At 40.7% G+C, this 19,901-nt stretch overlaps 1 protein-coding gene across 3 annotated transcripts in view; it reads left to right on the top strand.

Moving 5' to 3' along the window:
- The window catches only part of LOC137423720 (disintegrin and metalloproteinase domain-containing protein 12), a 205,245-nt gene that overhangs the window by 82,474 nt on the left and 102,870 nt on the right, over positions 1-19,901 (top strand). For all 3 annotated transcript variants that reach the window (XR_013622792.1, XM_068111167.2, XM_068111166.2), the window contains exons 6-9: positions 1,907-2,093; positions 4,168-4,233; positions 9,175-9,246; positions 18,944-19,113. Coding sequence is in view for 2 of the 3 variants with exons in the window: in XM_068111167.2 (XP_067967268.2) it covers positions 1,907-2,093; positions 4,168-4,233; positions 9,175-9,246; positions 18,944-19,113 (495 nt within the window). In the remaining variant the exon portion in view is untranslated. The remainder of the gene's footprint in view (positions 1-1,906; positions 2,094-4,167; positions 4,234-9,174; positions 9,247-18,943; positions 19,114-19,901) is intronic.

The raw sequence follows: 19,901 nt of genomic DNA, 5'->3' as shown, positions 1-19,901 counted from the left end.
AGAACCGGCGAGCGATATGCCGATTGTTGCGTGCGTCAAGCCAACAGGTGGGGTGGCCCAAGTGTGATGGTGTTGGCCGCCATATCAGGCCGGTACAGGACGCCACTGGTGGTTGTGGATGGGAATCTTAACACCCAGCGGTATGTGGATAACATCCTGCAACCTCATCTGCTGCCATTCCTGCTAGACCACCCAGAACTGAGAACCTTTCAGCATGACAACGCTCGTCCCCATGCTGCTCGCTTTACCACTGCATTTCTCCAAGGCGAGAACATCAACACCATACAGTGGCCTGCGTTCTCCCCTGACCTGAATCCCATAGAGCACCTGTGGGATGAGCTTGGGAGACGCGTAGTTGGCAGGGCCAGGACATGGGCAGAGCTGCTTCAGACATTGAGGACTGAGTGGGACAGAATCCAGCAGCAATCCATCCAAAGACTGGTAGGCAGTATACGCCGACGATGCACTGCATGTATCCAAAACAATGGTGGCCACACACGCTATTGAAAGGGGACTGACATTGCACCCTGTGCTGTTCTGTACTGTAGAACAAACTGATGAGATGGTGTATCTTGGTCAAAAACTTGACATGTCATCAATAAAATGCCAATGTTTCAATTAGCAATTGTTGGTTTGTTTTATTTTGAACTGTTACAATTTTATTACATTTCAAACAAGTGATAAGTTTCTTTTGCGTTTTCGGTCTTTTTGAAGTTGGTCAAAATGGTCAAATTTTTTGGTCAAAATGCCCATTTTGCACTGGCCTTTTTAAAGCCAATATCAAGACATCATGTGCAGCTCATTAAAATCATCCCGTACCCCTTGGCTAATCACTGACAGTCAAAACGGCTGTTCAACAGCTGTGCTATGAAGTGACCATTGAAGGTTCAAGTGACCATCCATGACCGTTTTGTCTGACAGTGAGGACACTATTGTCCACAAATAAGTTCACACATTTACTACACGCAGTGTTATTGTTGATATTTAAAGGTTTCAAAGGTGGTAAGTTTCTTTTGCGTTTCAGTATATATACCTGTCAGCAATGGGTGTGGCTGAAACAGCTGAATCCACTAATTAGAAGAGGTGTCCGCATACTTTTGGTCATGTAGTGTATATATATATATATATACCACAATCTATTCAGTCATTTCCATCCATCATATAATTACCTTTTCGTTAATTTTGCCACCGGGAAACCTTAGCAGTCTTAACAATTGATGATTGTTATGTGGACTTTGGGGTTGAGGACTTGAAGAAGAAAAGGGTTGTGGAGAACAGAGAGTTGAAATGTGTGGGAGTGGGGAGGAGAGGGGGTGGAGTAGAGGAGGGAAATGGGGGTTGAGGCTTTGGTGGAGGTGGGTGGTTGAGGACTTGGGGTTTGAAGGAGTCTTTTGGGGTTGGGGGAGGGGTAGTTGAAGATGTGAAGAATAAAGAGGGACGAGAGGACACATAATTGGGGTGGGTGGTGGCAGAGAGGGGACATAGAGCTGGGAGGGGGACTTTGAGGACTTGGGGCTGTGAGGATGGGGGTGCAGGGGGAGGGGAAGGTTGGGGACTTGAAGTCACATTGTACATTACACGGAATTTCCGCGAGTGCCTGTTATTATGCTGTCAAAGGACATTCCTGGCAAAACTCCCTAACTATTCCACACTTTATTGGGAACATTTTCCTATACAACAGCCTAGTGGAGCTGGGTTATCTGCTCGTGTTATATGTAGATGACTGCTTATAATTGTTACACAGCCACAGTACTTTTTTATATATCTTACTCTAATTATATGTTCGTCTTTTGATATTCCATAATCTAAAGTTTCCAAAAGCACTTATAGTATCAATAAAACTACTGATGATTTCAGTGGAGAAATTTATGACTCATTTCCCACCATGCTCACCCTCTCTTAACAGTGGACTCGTGACTGTCTCTAACGCAAGCTACATCTTGGAACCACTTGAAGATTCGGTGAAAGGAAAGCATATCACTTACCCATTGGAGCATGCAGCATTAAATTTGGGTGTGTGTGGTGTCAAGGAGAACAAAAGTGTGATCTTGGGAATGCCGCGAATGGCAAGTGTACGCCATCCTGATAACGAGGTGTGCCATTTTACACACACATGAGAACATTCCTGCCATATTGATGAGTTTAACAGATGGGTTATTTAATTGTTTTATTACCATTTAATGTCTTTGCCCTGGTGTAGTCCATGAGCTTTAACATACATTGTCTCAATGTTTATATCAACTAAACTCATCCATGGCCTTCCTTTCACGGACCTTTTCCTTTCGCGGTTAAGAATCTGTGGACTAATACACCCGCTCCCTAAGGGAGCAGCAGGATGGGTCATGGTATTATCCTTTCTGGGGTATATAGATCACAGTAGATCAAGGATTAGGTCCATTAGTCTGTGGGAGATGCGATAAGCATACAATGCAGCCTTTCATTTTAGTGTTAAACAGCAGTAGTGACTGTTTCAAAAGGTAATCGCACGTGTTTGTGGTTTATAATATTTTTCTACTTCTAGTAGGGGTTCCCCAATGAAACACCACAATAAGCTATTTATACACATTAGCACAACATTTGTCAAAGGAGGAAATCCCCTTGGGGAGATGGGATAATATTTGCATTAATTACTTCTGCTACCGACCAAAGCTGCATGAAGGTTATGTTTTCACTCCTGTCTATTTGTTTGTCTGTCTGTCAGTCTGTCTGTTTGTGAACAGGATATCTCAAAAAATTGTGGACGGATTCAGACGAAGTTTGGCGGAGAGAGTGGGTATGTGACGAGGACGAAATTATTACATTTTGGTGAAGATCTGGATCTGGATCTCATAATTTTTAAGTGATTCTTCCCCATTGAGAGATGGGGTTAAAACCGATACACAGCATAATATCTCAAAAAGTTATGGACAGATTTGGACGAAACTTAGTGAACTGGTCGTGTGTGTGACAAGGACGAATCGTTTCGATTTTGGTGAAGATCCGAATACAGATTCAGAAACTAGAATTTGATTTTTTTTTTTTAAGTGGTTCTCGTCAACATTGAATGATAGGACCAAACCCGATATGTAGCATGATATTTCAAAATTTTGTGGACGACTTATGACAAAACTAGGTGCATGAGTTGGTTAGGCGACAATAACAAGCCGATTCGATTTTGTTCAGGTCCGGATCCAGATCTGACCCATCAGTGAGATACAAAACGTAAACTGTTCAGCCTGGTGGAGATGTGCACTCCACTGAGTGCCATTCTAGTTTTGTTCTGCAATAACATTAACATTATGCTATCATCATTAGTGTTGTTATCTTTTTGTTATTAGAAGCGACCTTGGAGAAATGACACAATAAGCTATAACTTTACACCTCAACACGGATTTTTCCCAAGGTGGAAAACACCTTGGAGAGGGTGGCAAATGAAGTCGCTGCAACCTCCATCGTGTGATCCTTAGTCCTCCTGTCAAGTTTGGTTGCGATTGGATAAGTAACGACCGAATGTATTGCGGTCAGGCAGACAGACAGACACCAAATTGCGTATTTTCGTATGATGATGGGCCCGATTCGGAGTATAAGCCCCGCTTGGGTTGTTCTTGCCTATTACCTGCCATTCTAGTGGAGTGGTAGCAGTAGGTGTTGCATCTTAGAGCCCGGCATCCTTTCGGTGTGGACATCTCTGCATTCAGCTTGTGGAGGTTAAACATCTCAGGGTTGCAATCAAAAAGAGCCAACCATTGGTGGTGCCACCCCATCCTAATTCCCAACCTATACGTTAAATGGGAAATGCAAGTTATTATAAAAAGAAATGTGGATGATGAGTTAAGTTAACCTCATGGTGGAAATGGAATTTAGCTATTTAGAATACAATGAAATTGCGAGGTTACATTTACGGGATTTGAATACAACACAGGCATGATGGGCCAAATGGCCTAATCTTGCATTTCCATTTCCATTTGTAAAACTGCAATGATTTGTCTTTGTGTCCAAGTTTATTGTATAAAATTATAATGATTTCGCTTTGTTTTCAAATTGTGTCATTGTAATAGAAACTTGTTTAATCCCCCATATTGTGCATTCTACATGGAATGAATTATATATATATATATGAGTCAGAATGGACAGGTAAAATAAAGGTAACAAGTGCATTATTCAATATCATCTTTCCATATTTTTCAGGTGGAGAGGTTGTTGCTCACAGAGACAAAGTATGTCTCTTTGATGGTGGTAGCAGACAGAGAAGAGGTGAGTGGTGCTGTTGTTACTTGCAAAAACGAGGATTTTTCAAGTATATTGGTGGGTCTTGTGCGTTAGGCTGTCTGTCTGTCTGTCTGTTTGTCTATGTCAGTTGCCTACATGTCGCAATTTTCAACCGATCTTCACGAAACTTTACCAAATGGAAGAGTTGGTCATAAGCAAGAAGCCTATTGATTTTGGGGTGAAAAGGTCAATACATCAACATAGGCCAACAGTCACCAACTTTGTCAAATTTCTAAAATACTCAATTTTCCTCCGATTGACTTGAGATTTGAAGAAGATTTGCATATCTGGTCACTGAATTCAACCACCAACTATTTTTGAGGTCAACATAGGCCAAAAGGTCAACACAGGCCAAAGGTTAACAACCATTACAAATTTCGAAACTCAATTTTCATGCGATTGACTTGAAATTTGAATAGGATTTTCATATCAGCTAACTGAATTCAACCACCAACTATTTTTGAGGTCAACATAGGCCAAAAGGTCAACATAGGCCAAAGGTTAACAACCATTACAAATTTCGAAACTCAATTTTCATGTGATTGACTTGAAATTTGAATAGGATTTTCATATCAGCTAACTGAATTCAACCACCAACTATTTTTTCGGTCAACATCGACTAAAATGTTAACATAGGCCAATTTCTAAAATTGTCAATTTTAATCCGATCAATTAAAACTTTGAATACGATTTGCATATAAGGTCACTGAATTCAACCACAAATTATTTTTGAGGTCAAAAGGATGCTCAAGGATGATGCTCTACCGAGTGCCATTCTGCTTTGTTCTGTTTTGCCAAGTGTTGCTCTGTGAGTGATTTTTCATTTGTCTGTCCGCACACTTATACTTGCGTACAGGTCACAATTTTAAACCGATCTTCACGAAACTTCACCAAATAGTATAGTTCGTGGTCCGACAAAATCCTATATATTTTTAAGGTCAAAAAAGGTCAACCACATTTTTCAAACTTATAAAATCCTCAATTTTCATCCGATTGACTTGAAATTTCAATAGGAATTGCATATCTGGTGATTGAATTCAACCACCAACTATTTTTGAGGTCAACATCGACCAATAGGTCAACATAGGCCAGATTTCTAAAAATCCTCCATTTTCATCCGTTTGACTTAATTTGAAGACGATTTGGATATCAGGTCACATAATTCAAGCACCAATTATTTGTGAGGTCAAAATGATGCTCTACTGAGTGCCATTCTTCTGTGTTCTCTTTTGCCAAGTGTCGCTCGTTGAGTGATTTTTCATTTGTCTGTCCGCTCACTTGTACTTGCGTACAGGTCACAATTTTAAACCGATCTTCACGAAACTTCGCCAAATAGTATAGTTCGTGGTCCGACAAAATCCTATATATTTTCGAGCTCAAAAGGTCAACATCGGCCAAACGTCAACCTCTTTTTTCAAATTTCTAAAATCCTCAATTTTCATCCGATTGACTTGAAATTTGAATAGGAATTGCATATCTGGTCATTGAATTCAACCACCAACTATTTTGAGATGAACATCGACCAAAAGGTCAACATAGGCCTAAGGTCAACCACTCTTCTCTGATTTCTAAAATCCTCAATTTTCTTCCGATTGACTTGAAATCTGAATAGGATTTGCATATCAGCTTACTGAAACCAACCACCAACTATTTTTAAGGTCAACATCGGCCAAATTTCTAAAATTGTCAATTTTCATCCGATTAACTTAAAATTTGAAGACGATTTGCATGTCAGGTCACATAATTCAACCACCAATTATTTGTGAGGTCAAAAGGATGCTCTACTGAGTGCCATTCTACTTTGTTTTGTTTTGACAAGTGTCGCTCTATGGGTGATTTTTCATTTGTCTGCCCGCTCACCTATACTTGTGTACAGGTCACTTCAGCAAATCCGTACAGGTGGGCGTAATGATTTGAGTTCCTTATCCTTGCTTTTTCAACGGGGGTACTAAGTAGTCCTTCTTCAAAGAAACTTACTTCTAATGCATCGGAGTGCACGGGGATGTTGGTAATGATTTGGCTCTATTAGCATACCTAAACCACCACTGTTTAAACCGATCTTCACAAAACTTCACCAAATGGTGGAGTTCGTAGTTCGACAATATCCTTTATATTTTTGAGGTCAAAAGGTCAACATAGGCCAAACGTCAACTACTTTTTTCAAATTTCTCAAATCCTCATTTTCGATCCAATTTACTTGAAATTTGAATTGGATTTATATATCGGCTAACTGAATTCAACCACCAACTATTTTGGAGATCAACATAGGCCAAAATGTCAACAACCTTTTCAAATTTCTAAAATCCTCAATTTTCATCCGATTGACTTGAAATCTGAATAGGATTTGCATATCTGGTCACGGAATTCATCCACCAAGTATTTTTGAGGTGAACATTGGCCAAAGGTCAACATCAGACAAATTTCTAAAATCCTCAATTTTTATCTGATTAACTTCAAATTTGAAGATGACTTGCATATTTGGTCACTTGAATTCAACCACCAAGTATTTTTGAGGTCAACATAGGCCAAAAGGTCATCATAGGCCAAGTTTCTAAAATCCTCAATTTTCATCCAATTAATTAATTTTTTATGGTTGCAGATTCGGAGGAAACGGTGGTGGTTTAGGTGTTTTGTCAGCTAATTGATTAATAATTTAATTATTTTACCATTATTATTTATTTATTTTCATTATCAATCACTTATTTATTTTCTTCCTCATCTGGCCAATATCTCAGGCACCTTTTGAGCTAGGAAGCTGAAATTTGGGCAAAATAGTGAACAAGTGCTTTGGCAAAAACTTTTTTTTTAAATTAATGAATTCACTGATTAATTGCATAATTATTAATTACTTCTTTATTTTCTTTCTCATTTGGGCAATATCTCAGGCACCTCTCGAGCTAGTAGCTGATATTGGGACATGACAGTGGCCAAGTGATTTGAATATTAATTGGTATTTTTGATTTTTTGATAAATCAATTAATTGATTAATTCTTGAATTTTTTGATTTATTATTTCATTAATTTTCATACAAGTAAAGTTACATTCAAAGTACACTACACCCATGCCAAATAAATAAATAACATATCCTCCAGCACACAACATTGCTGGGGCGACTTCAGCACATATACACTGAATTGGGAGGGAGCAGTTTACAAAAATTGATTACCCTGTGCTCACGAAGCGAAAATCCAGGGTTAGGCATTCAGTTGCATCTGTACGTGTGGCATGCAGCGTGCGTGTCTGCATTTTTAAAATTCATTTTCTCAGAAAGCGTTGGTCCGATTGACACAAAATTTTACCATAGGAGCACCTCCGCCTGTAGCATTCTTTATTCATAATTATGCCATCATAGGTCACGTGGTATGGACGCCATCTTGGAAAAACGTTACACCTCTATATCTCCGAAACTGCTCAATGGAAAAAAATTGAAACTTGGCTCATTGTCAAGTACTCACCATCGGAAATAACATATGTTAATGATGATGTCATTGGTGCCTTCTTCATAATTCGACAAATATAACGCTTGTTCCGATCAGTATAAATTTGTTTTCTCTGTAACTGTTGGTCTGATGGATACGACCTTTTCACCATGCGAGCACGTCCTCCCGTATAATATTTTAATGATAATTATGACGTCATAAGTCATGTGGTAAAGGCGCCATCTTGGAAAAACTGGAAAATGTTGCACCTCTGTATCTCCGAAACCGTTCCATGGAATTTTTTTTAACATGGCTCATTATAAAGAACTCCGCATGGGGAATAAGTGTTCTAACGATGAGGTCATTGGTGCCTTAATTATAATGTCATAATTTGACAGTGAAAACGCTTGGTCTGATCCGTTTGAAATTTCTTGAGCATGATCTACACAATAATTATATTAGAGAATGGAAATTTATGATGTCATCGCTCACATGGGCTGGCCGCCATATTGCATCAAAGAAAAAATACGCTTCAAAAACAGAAGAGTTGGCTCGCACCAAGTTTACTGTGCAGGGTAAGTGTTCTATGCATATCATCTTGTTGATTTATTGATGAATTGTGCAATTAAAATAAATAAATAAAAATCATTAAATAATAAAATTCTTAATCAATTGGCTAATAGCATACCTAAACCACCACTGTTTCATCTCAATCTGTAACTATTTGAAAATTAGTGAATGAAGTCATTAATCAAAAAACTAAATAATTAATGGATTAATTGATTAATCAATCAATAAAGAAAATATCCTTTATCGCCAAATCCCTTGGTCACTGTTGTGGATGAATATCAGCTTCCTAACTCAAAAGTTGCCTGAAATATTGCCCAGATGAGAAAGAAAAGAAATAAGTAATAATAGTTATGTAATTAATCAATTAATTGGTTGATCAATTAATTGATTAATCAAGAAATAAAAAAAATGTTGTTTTTCCAAAGCACGTGTTCACCATTGTGCCCAAATTTCAGCTTCCTAGCTGAAAGGATGGCTGATTTATCGCTCGGTCAAACAATCAAGAAAGAAAGAAAGAAAACAAGAAAACAAACAAATGGAGTGAAAACCGAGTGTGCCCTTTTGGCAAGCGTCATCCCCAGGCTCCCTTCGATGCCCGGCGATGACGTCATGCAGCACCCAGAGATGGAATAGGGAGTGGTGGAGTACAAAAGTTACAGATTCGGATGAAACGGTAGTGGTTTAGGCATGCTATTAGCCATTTGATTAAGAAATTAATTATTTTACGATTATTATTTATTTATTTTCATTATGCAATTAATCAATAAGTTATTGTATAATTTGTATACCTCTCCCTCTCAATTCCATCTCCATGTGCTGCAAGGCACATTATATTTATTTCTTTATTTGGCATGAGGGCGGTGTACTTTGAATGTATATTTGCTTGTGATTGCTCTTGTTGATATGATATTTTGTTTTCTCTTACTCTCACACCCAGTACATCAAAATGGGTCGGGACAGGTTGAAGTTGAAGCAGCGAGTGTTGGAAATTGCAAACCACATTGACAAGGTATGATGGAATGATTACTGCTAGAAAGATAGTTTGGTGGCTTCACTTTTCATCTAATCCTATACTTTTCACCTTTGTGGTGTGGAAGAGTCATATCATGGTAGTTTGTCTGTGAAATTACCAGAATTATTGTTGCAAAAGTGACTGCCGTAGCTTTCACTTTGCATTGACGCAACCCCTATGTTGATAAAGGACCATCTATTTGTTACCGTTGCCACCAAAGGTGGATGGAGGTTATGTTTTCACCCCCGTCTGTCTGTCTGTTTGTTTGTCCGTTTGAAAATTATTAATTTATTTAATAAATACAAATTATTTATTTCCATTAACTGAGTAGAGCACGAGGACAGTGGAGAAGTGTCAGCACATGATCCATGAGTAAACCCCAAAAGTTCAAATATGGCAGTGATTATAACCCTTCAGCACCGCAGGCTTGTCACATGAACCCCTATCCACACCTTGATTAAACTTCAGAGGTGATTTAATGCAGAGAGCGCCATCAGCACAATTGGAACATGAATTACTACACTAGGAGGGTGTTGTGTGGTGTTGATGTTAGATCAGGCGAAGGGAATTCGGAGCCGTTGCAGGAATGTGAAGTATGCATGTTAATTATATGAAGATGTATATAATAAGTAGATTGATTTGGAGGGAAGAATGGGATTTTGGGGCTCGAAGAATAACCCAGAGGTTAAGCTCTCATCCTATGAACTGCCCAGTCTACATATTATTCCCAACCCGACTTTAAATTATCACACTGGTACCAAATTATAGACCGCAGGCCGGACTTTTAATCATTGAGGGGGAGAAATATTAATCCAGGTTTCCCGTCTGTTGGCATTAGCTGGTGGATATTAAATTAACTAACGTTTCTTATAGTTACATGACCCATTAGGAAAGAGGAAAGAAGGAAAAGAAGGTCTAGTACGAGGCGAGGAATGGCTGGGGATGATAGTGCCCCCACATTATGGAATATTGACAGCCGGTAGAGAACTTATTCTTTTTACATCTAGTAGAGAACATTTTGCTCATGAAACTGCTGACACTCTAACCAATGTAAATCTAGAAATAATATCTATGAGGACTGTTGTCATGCAAAATAGGATGGCACGAGACTCATTGCTGGCTTAAAATAGTGGGACATGCAAGGCACTGGTTCAGAATGCTGCACTTACATACGCGATCAACCAAAACATATTACTGACTTAACAAAAAAAAGATCAAAGAAAAAGAAGCGAAATTGCATGATTATTTCAAAGATGAACTGGACATGACATCATGATTGGCCAGCATCTTCGAAGAGTGGGATGCTGCTATCTTGAAATTCATTGGCACTGTTCTCCTAATCATTTAATTATGGTGTGCCTCATCAAAATGCATGCCAGCACGAGCAACTGGAAAAATTACTCCCACCATGATGCAAGGTGAGGAGACTTTGCAAGAAATGTGCAAGCTTGGTCTGCATGGACTCATTGGACTTCCACACCCCCTCACAATTTAGAAAGGTGTGCAAACCTGCAAATATAATAATATGATCATACTGCTGTTATGAATAAGGGAATTTTGCCAGATGAAGGGCTGACATTTGGCCTGCATTGGAGATTCTTTTTCCTGTTCAAACCTGCCCGGACTACGAGAGGGCACACCCATGGAGACCATTCGGCCTGGGATCCTCAGGTAATTTTGAGAATAAATTAACCTAAGCACCGAAACTAAAAGAACAGGAATTATTCATGAAAGCAGATTTAAATTTACCAATTGTTTGAATTAAATTGATCACTTCAAGTTTGTCACGAGGTGACAAAAGGGAGGACTTTGTGGGTCAATTTAATTTTATCTGTGGATCAAAACTTGTGCCCAGCTCGGTTGTAGATAAAACCGAGCTTGAAAGTCATTTGCAGCCAGTTTAATAAAAGCCAACATGCTGCAGGAAGTCGGGGGGGGGGGGGGGGCTTAAATAACAACTAGAAGTGTTTTCCATTAAAAGGCAACCTTTTAAGAGATATTGGGAATAGATCACTATTGGAAAATAACATATCACGTGAAATGGATTTTAATTCTACACACAGTAGTCAGATAGGGAGTAGTGCTTGAGCCTGAGAACAAATCTACCAGGCTCATGCCAGGTGGAAAAAAAGTCTGGCATCTCAAGGCTGTCTTTCTTTGAGGGCAGGCAGTTTGGCGGAGGCTTGCGGAGGGACATCTGCATGTTTTTAGCTAATATCTGGGAAATTCGACCATTGAGGAATGTTGTTGTCTCAGTAACCAACTGTCGGTCTCCTTATTGGCTGGATCATGGGGACCCAACTTTGTGATGTCAATGTTGATATCTCCTCAAGACCCCCCTTGCCTCCTTCTCCACCCTCCTCCTGTCAGCCTTCTGCCTTCACAAATTCAAACTCACACCTTCTCTTCTCTAAAATAAACAGCTGAACACTATACAAATGGTTTTTGTACAAGGACTCGGGGAGAAATATACGCTGGTGATTCATAGTCCTGTATTTGTTTCATTGTTTCTGAGTATCCGTGTTTTTTGCTGTAATTAAAAATCATACCATGCTCTCTCCCTATATTCTTCCACACCGGAAATCTATGCTTATCGGGCAACAATGAGTGGCTGGCAACCATGAGTCACTGTGCAACCCCTAAAACTTGATGTATAAAAAAATAAAAAAATTCACATGCAGAAGTTTTACCTCAATACCAAAAAATTAAAGATTAGGATTAAAACAATTCAATTTTTTTTTTGCCTTATGTCAGTAGCTAAGAACCACCCTAATATATATATATACAGACTTGGCATTTAATATGGAATATTTTTTTTGTGGGGGTGAACTTACTTTTCAAGATGTCTTAGAACCAAAAGTTCATTGGAATTATGTTGAAATTATTCTAGATTTTGTTAATGTGACCTTTAAAAGAAACAAAAACCACATTTGACATTTCGAAACAAATAAATCGATCCTTGAAAGTGATGTGAACTGATATCGAACTCAATTCATGGACAGTACTGTGTTAAACTTCTGTACGTTTTCCAGAAGTATCTCTTTATTTTGCACATTAGCCAAAATTTTTTTAACAAAAACAAAAGTTAAATTACGACTGGGATTACGGACAGTAAAATTTCAGTTCAGTACTTCGTGTAACCCCCACGAGCATTCAGGAGAGCACGTACACGTTGAGGCATGCTGTTCACGAGATTTGCCAAGGTTTGGACAGGAATCGCTTGCCATGCAGTGACAATAGTCTGCTGCAATTCACGCACAGAGGTAGGCTGCTGGTCCAGGTTGTCGATGTGACGCGTTAATTCTGCCCACAAGTTCTCTATCGGATTCATATCCGGGGACATGGCAGGCCACTCAATATGCTCTACACCACGGTCAGCAAGAAAGTGTTGGATCATGCGAGCACGATGAGGCCGTGCATTGTCATCTTGGAAGACAAAGTTTCCTCGAAAGGCTGCACGAGCAAATGGAAGCAATGTTTCTTCCAGAATGGCCCTGAACTTGAACTGGTTCAGGTTTCCATTCAGAACAACCAGGTCAGTTTTGCCCCCTGCATGAAAAGCAGCCCAAACGGTCACCCCACCACCTCCAGCTTGGACTCTTGGCACTATACAATCTTTGTTGTAGGCTTCATGCACTTGTCTGCGCACTCGGACGCGGCCATCTTGACGATAGACCAGAAATCTAGACTCGTCACTGAAGATAACGTGATTCCAGTGTCCTGGCTGCCATTGACGGTGCTCTCTGGCCCACTGCAATCGGCGCTGGCGGTGTTGTCTGGTCAGGCATGGCTTTCTCAGGGGACGCCTGGCATGAAAGCCTGCTTGAACCAGTCGTTGGTTGACTAGCCTTCTGGATACAGGCACATTTGTCAGTTGCTGCCACTCAGCCCTAAGCCGATTAGCTGACTTGGTACGGCCATTGCGGACTAACCGGTGCAGCTGGCGATCATCCCTCCTTGTGGTTCTGCGGGGACGTCCTGGCCTCAGTATTGGAGTAGAGACACCCCTCTGAGCATTTCGTTTAAGGATCTTTGACACCTGACCTTGAGTGATGCCATATTGCCGAGCAATAGCACGCTGTTTCATGCCGTAATTTCGTAAAGCCACCACTCCATGACAAACAGCATTGTCGAGTTGACGGACCATCTCCAGAGGAAGCGGCAATAACTTTTGGAGACGTGCAGCAGTTGTTTTCCACTAATACAGAACGCAACAACCCTTGTATACCTGACTGTGAAGCCAATCATCAAATGCACCTGTCTGTACATTTTGCCACGCCACCTGTGATATAATCCTGTTGTTGACTTCTTGCTGCGACAGACAATCAGTGACATGGTTCTTTTAACAAATAAATCACCAAAGTGTAAAAGAAACTCACCAGATTGATATACTGAGTTAAGAAAGTAAACCCAAGTCAAGAAAAAAAAAATTCCATATTAAATGCCAAGTCTGTATATATATATATATATATATATATATATATATATATATATATATATATATATATATATATATATATATATATATATATATGCATATATATGCATATATATATGTATATATATATATATATATAATTATATATAATTATATATATATATATATATATATATATATGTATATATATATATATATATATATAATATATATATATATATATACTACAGTGAAACCTTGACTTACGAGTTTAATTCGTTCTGTGACCGAGCTCGTAACTCAATTTGCTCGTTTCTCAAATTAAATTTCCCCATTAAAATGAATTGAAATGCTATTAATCCGTTCCAGCCCCCCAAAAACCACACCAATTTTTTTTGAAATATATATATATAAATATCTCGCGCTTTATATTTCACCTGTATGCAGCATACAAGTTGGCAGGATGGCCTGGACTGGAGGTACGCACACTTGACTCTAAACTGTCCAGCCTGGGTTTGAATCCCGACCCAGCTATAACCTGTCATGTCGGTGTTTCACAGGCAGGGTGATTCATCAATGTGTGTACCGCTAAACTGGGCGCCCCGTTTGTGTCCCATTAGTTGATGGATGTTAAGGATCTCACCGTGTCTTCCACAAAGAGAAGGTGAGCTATCGCCGGCACTCTGAACAAGTTGTGGCCTGGCATGCTCTTCTCTGCCGTTATATACGTCCTCCTCGGCATCTTTTTCCAGAAGAGCCCTGTCTCGTCACAGTTGAAGATTTGCTGGGGGATGTATCCTTCGGCTTCTATCAGTTCGGCAAAAGTTAAAATAAAATATTCAGCTGCCTTCACATCCGAGATTGCTGCCTCACCATGCCTGACGACGGAGTGAATGCCGGTCCTCTTCTAAAAATTATCAAACCATCCCCGACTGCCTTTGAATGACTCTTCCGATGCCTCGTCCGTTGATGTTCCCGCCGTCTGCTGCACCAAATCCCCGTAAATGTCTCGTGCCTTCTCACAGATGATGCTCTCGGTCACGGTATCTCCTGCGAGCTGCTTCTCCGTCAACCACACAAACAACAACTTCTCCATCTCTTCATGGACAGAGGTCCGGAGCTTTGAAATAATCTTAACGCCCTTGGCTGGCGTTATAGCCTTTATCGACTCCTTCTGCTTCAAAATCGTACATATCGTAGAAGTACTACGATCGTACTGCCTCGCCAAGTCGACAACACGCACACCTCGCTCATGTTTTTCGACGATTACGTGTTTTATATCCAAGCTCGCTCGCTCGTAACTCAGATCTCGGCTCGCATCACAAAGCAAAAAATCGACCGAGCGACGGCTCGTATCTCGGAAAACTCATAAGTTGGTGCACTTGTAAGTCAAGGTTTCACTGTGTATATATATATATACATACAGTCACATGAAAAAGTAAGTACACCCCATGTAAAGTTTTGACTTTTTCAACATATTTCAACATACAGCTATTTGATCTTCATTTCAACAATATTGATAGATAAAGGTGATATAGTATAACAAATATCATGAAACATTTACATTTTGTAGTCCATTGTATAATTTAAATAAACATAAATGCAAATTTCGCATGTGGAAAAAGTAAGTATACCCCTACATTTATCACTACTTCAAATACCTAAAATTAGAATCAGGTGCACCAGCTCAGGTGCAAATGATTAGAACATCGTTAGAGAGGATCTTGGAGGAACCTGTCTTATTTAAACGTCAGACATTTAGTTTGGTTTGCTCTTTGTTGTTGAAGTGTGTGGCGTCACCATGCCTAGATCAAAAGAGCTCTCTGAGGCCTTCAGAAAGAAGGTTTTAGATGCCTATGAGTCTGGGAAGGGATTTAAAAAGATCTCCAAACAATTTGAAATCAATCATTCGACTGTCCGGAAGATCATCTACAAGTGGAGAAGATTCCAAACAACTGCCAACTTGTTCAGGCCAGGCCACCCCAGCAAGTTCAGCCCGAGAGCAGACCGCAAGATGCTGAAAGAAGTCTCTAAGAACCCCAGAATGTCATCACGGGACCTACAGGTAGCTCTTGCCACTGTTGATGTCAAAGTGCACGAGTCTACCATTAAAAAGAGGCTGCACAAATTTGATCTACATGGGAGGTGTGCCAGGAGGAAACCTTTGCTGTCCAGAAAGAGCATCAGGGCAAGACTAAAGTTTGCCAATGAACATCTAGGCAAAGACCAGCACTTCTGGAACAATGTGCTCTGGACAGATGAGTCAAAGGTAGAGCTATTTGGCCACAGTACCAGAAGACATGTTTGGCGAAAACCAAAGACAGTGTTTGACCACAAGAACCTGATACCATCTGTAAAGCATGGTGGTGGAAATATTATGGTTTGGGGCAGCTTTGCTGCATCAGGGCCTGGGCAGCTCACCATCATAGAATCCACTATGAATTCTTCATTGTACCAGAGGGTGCTTGAGGATAATGTGAGGCCATCTGTCGGAAAGTTGAAGCTCAACAGAAGGTGGACCTTGCAACATGACAATGACCCTAAACATACCAGTAAATCCACCAAGGAATGGCTGAAAAGAAAGAAATGGAGGGTTCTGGAATGGCCAAGTCAAAGCCCAGATCTAAATCCCATCGAGATGTTGTGGGGGGATATGAAACGAGCTGTGCATGCAAGAAACCCCTCAAACATCGCACAGCTGAAAGAATTCTGCATGGAGGAGTGGGCAAAAATTTCTCCCAGTCGATGTCAGAGACTGGTAGAAAGTTATAAGAAACGCCTACTTGAGGTTGTTTCTGCCAAAGGGGGCAATACCACCTATTAGAGCCAAGGGTGTACTTACTTTTTCCACATGCGAAATTTGCATTTATGTTTATTTAAATTATACAATGGACTACAAAATGTAAATGTTTCATGATATTTATTATATTATATCACCTTTATCTATCAATATTGTTGAAATGAAGATCAAATAGCTGTATGTTGAAATATGTTGAAAAAGTCAAAACTTTACATGGGGTGTACTTACTTTTTCACGTGACTGTGTATATGTATACAACACAACAACATGCATTTTAAAGGCCATTTTCCCTGCTAGAGCGGGGGTTAGCCTTGCGGTCCCCATGACAATCTTCTCCATTTTGCCCTATTTTCTGCATCTCTCCTTGTTAACCCCCTTGCCCGCATTTCTTCTTCCACCATCTTTAGCCAAGTCTTTTTCGGTCTTCCCCGTCCTCTGCTTCCTTCTACATTCATTTCCATCACTCTTCTCAACCAGTCACTTTCATCCTTCCTCAACACATGACCAAACCATCTCAACCTGTTCCTCTTCACAGCATCAATCACAGGCTCTATTCCCATCATCTTTCGCAATTCATCATTTGTCTTCCTCTCTCTCAACGATACTCCACACATCCACCGAACCATTCGCATTTCCACCCTTTCCAACCTTCGTTGCTGCTCTACGTTTATTACCCATGTCTCGCTCCCATAAATCATAACACTTCTCACACATGCAGCATACACCTTTCCCTTCAGCTTCAACGACACTCCCCTCATCATCAGCACGCCACCCAGTTTTCGAAACTTCTTCCATGCACATCTCACTCGAGCAACCGTTGCCGAGTCTGATCCACCTTCTCCATTCAGCATGTCTCCGAGGTAGCAAAATGTTTTCACACCTTCCAGCTTCACGCCATCTCCAAGATCCAACTCAACATTTCCTCCATCTGCAGCTCCCTCTGTGCACACCTTACATTTGAATGTAGCTGCCACACTGGTTAATGACCCTCTCAGACCACTACATTTTTGATGAACCCACTCAGCGCACATTGTACATTGAATGGAGTTCACTCCGACACCCTTCCTACACACAGCACAGGGCCACTTCCCAGTTCTTTCCACCTCACCACATGCTTTACCACTTGCCATCACCTTCGTCTTTCCGATATTCACCTTCAGACCTTTTGTCTCCATACATTCCTTCCACGTGGTCATCTTTTCCTTCAGTCCATCCATACTTTCCGCAATCAACACCAGATCATCTGCATACAACATCTCCCACGGTAAACCCTCCTTTACGTTCTGAGCCAGCACCTCCATCACAGCTACAAATAGTAATGGACTTAGTACCGACCCCTGATGCACTCCCACCTTCACCTCAAACTCACCACTGTTCCCGTCCTTCGTCCTTACAGCTGTGCGCGCTCTTTTGTACATTGCCATCACTACTCTGATCAACCATTCCTCCACTCCTAACTTCCTCAATGCCCATGTCAATACTTTGCGTGGTACCCTATCGAATGCTTTCTCCAGATCAACAAACCCAAGAAACAACTTCTTCCTCTTCTCCATGTACTTCTCCTGCAACTGCCTCACAATGAAAAGCGCGTCTGTCGTTCCTCTTCCTGGCATGAATCCAAACTGCATTTCGTCGGTCTTCACTTTCTTCCTTATCCTCCTCTCCAACACCCTTTCCAATACCTTCATTCCATGCTCCAATAACTTTATCGCTCGGTACGAGCCACACTCCAGAGGGTCACCTTTCCCCTTGTATAGAGGGACGAGGGTACTCAGTTCCCAATCCACTGGAATGCGGCCTTCTTTCACCACCAGATTACAGATCTCTGTCATTCTCTTCACACCCCAACTTCCTGCTGCCTTCAACATATCTCCCACAACTCCCGTCGGCCCTCTCGCTTTTCTACCCTTCATTGCTTTTATCGCTTCCTCAACTTCCTTCTCAGTTATCTTCTCTGCCGGTCCTAAAACAGGGTTACTCTCTATGTTGCCATCCCATTCATTCTCTGTATTCAACAGCATTTCCATATATCTTTTCCATCTTCCTTTAATTCCATCTGGGTCGACAACGATTTGGCCCATCTTCATCATGACTGTGTATATGTATATACGTATATATATATATGCAATTGTTATACATACCAACAAACCACCCCGCAATTCCTCCCCACATCCCATGTACATAACTAAATATAAATGATTCCTATTACAATTAGCCTCTGAATATCCATGCTGTCATTACTCTGTCCCTTTTGGGTAATAGTACATAGACATTCCCGGTGGAGAAGTCTGCCATCTATTAATCACTGTCCTCGACTATGTTGCACGCTGAATCGACTTATGTATTGAAAACAGTCATTGGTTTCACGATGAAAGCCTTTACATGTACTGTATTTCATTAGATGATGGAGAAAATGTATTCCACTAGATCTTCAACAAAGAATCCTTTCCAAATGTTTTTCCTCTTTCATCTCTCAGCTTTACAGACCTCTTAACACCCGTATCGCTTTGGTCGGACTGGAGATTTGGACAGACCATGACAAGATTTTGGTTTCCAATGATCCCAAAACTACGCTGCATAAATTCCTGTCCTGGCGTTCACAAAATCTTCTACCTCGGAAACAGCACAGCAATGCACAATTTATTACGTATGTCCACCTCTTATTTTACCCTTTTTGCATCAAAGTGCAGCTGATTTGGTTGGGCCGTTGATATAAACAAATGTTGTCAGCCTGGGGATGAGGTCATCAGTGTTGCTGTTGAGACTGTGGCAGGTGGGGATGGAAGGAAATGGAATTTAGGTTAACAGGAGACATGGGCAAGAGCAATGGAGAGATGGGGCATAATGGGGAGGAACGGGATTATGGGGTTTATGAGGGTGGGAGGGAATTCTGACGATTTCCCATTTTTGCACACGTAATATGTAGATACGTATTATGTAGATCTATTGTGAGATGCTTTCAGCTCGATGTTTGACAATCTTTGATTTTTTACAGTATCTAAGGCTCATATTTGAGCTGCCTGCCACACGGACATCTCACACGCTTGGACATACAGATTAATACCTGAGTCACAACACAGGACTGTCAGACGGGACAAACCCAGCCACTGAGCTTAGGGGAAATGCCGTCACTTCCTAGGGAATTCTGGGTACCAGTGATGTCGTAGCAATGGCGCCGCTTTTCTCACCGCACTCAGCGGAACATTCCATAAGAAGGAATTTCCTCTTCACAATGGATGCCAACCTATTGGGATTGTCTGTGCTTTATCCTTAAAAAATTGAATGAATGAATGAATGAATGATCGTTTTAAGGCCATTTTCCCCGCTAGAGCGGGGGTTAGCCTTGCGTGCCCCATGACAATCATGGTTCCCTGTTTGAGGCAATGTTTTTTTTATGGCCGGATGCCCTTCCTGACGCCAACCCTTGATCACGCT

Source organism: Myxine glutinosa, chromosome 3, assembly GCF_964187855.1.
Source record: "Myxine glutinosa chromosome 3, kmMyxGlut1.1, whole genome shotgun sequence".
Lineage (NCBI taxonomy): Eukaryota > Metazoa > Chordata > Myxini > Myxiniformes > Myxinidae > Myxine > Myxine glutinosa.
The sequence above is the reverse complement of the archived record's forward strand: the minus strand, read 5'-3'. Positions and strand labels throughout refer to the sequence as shown.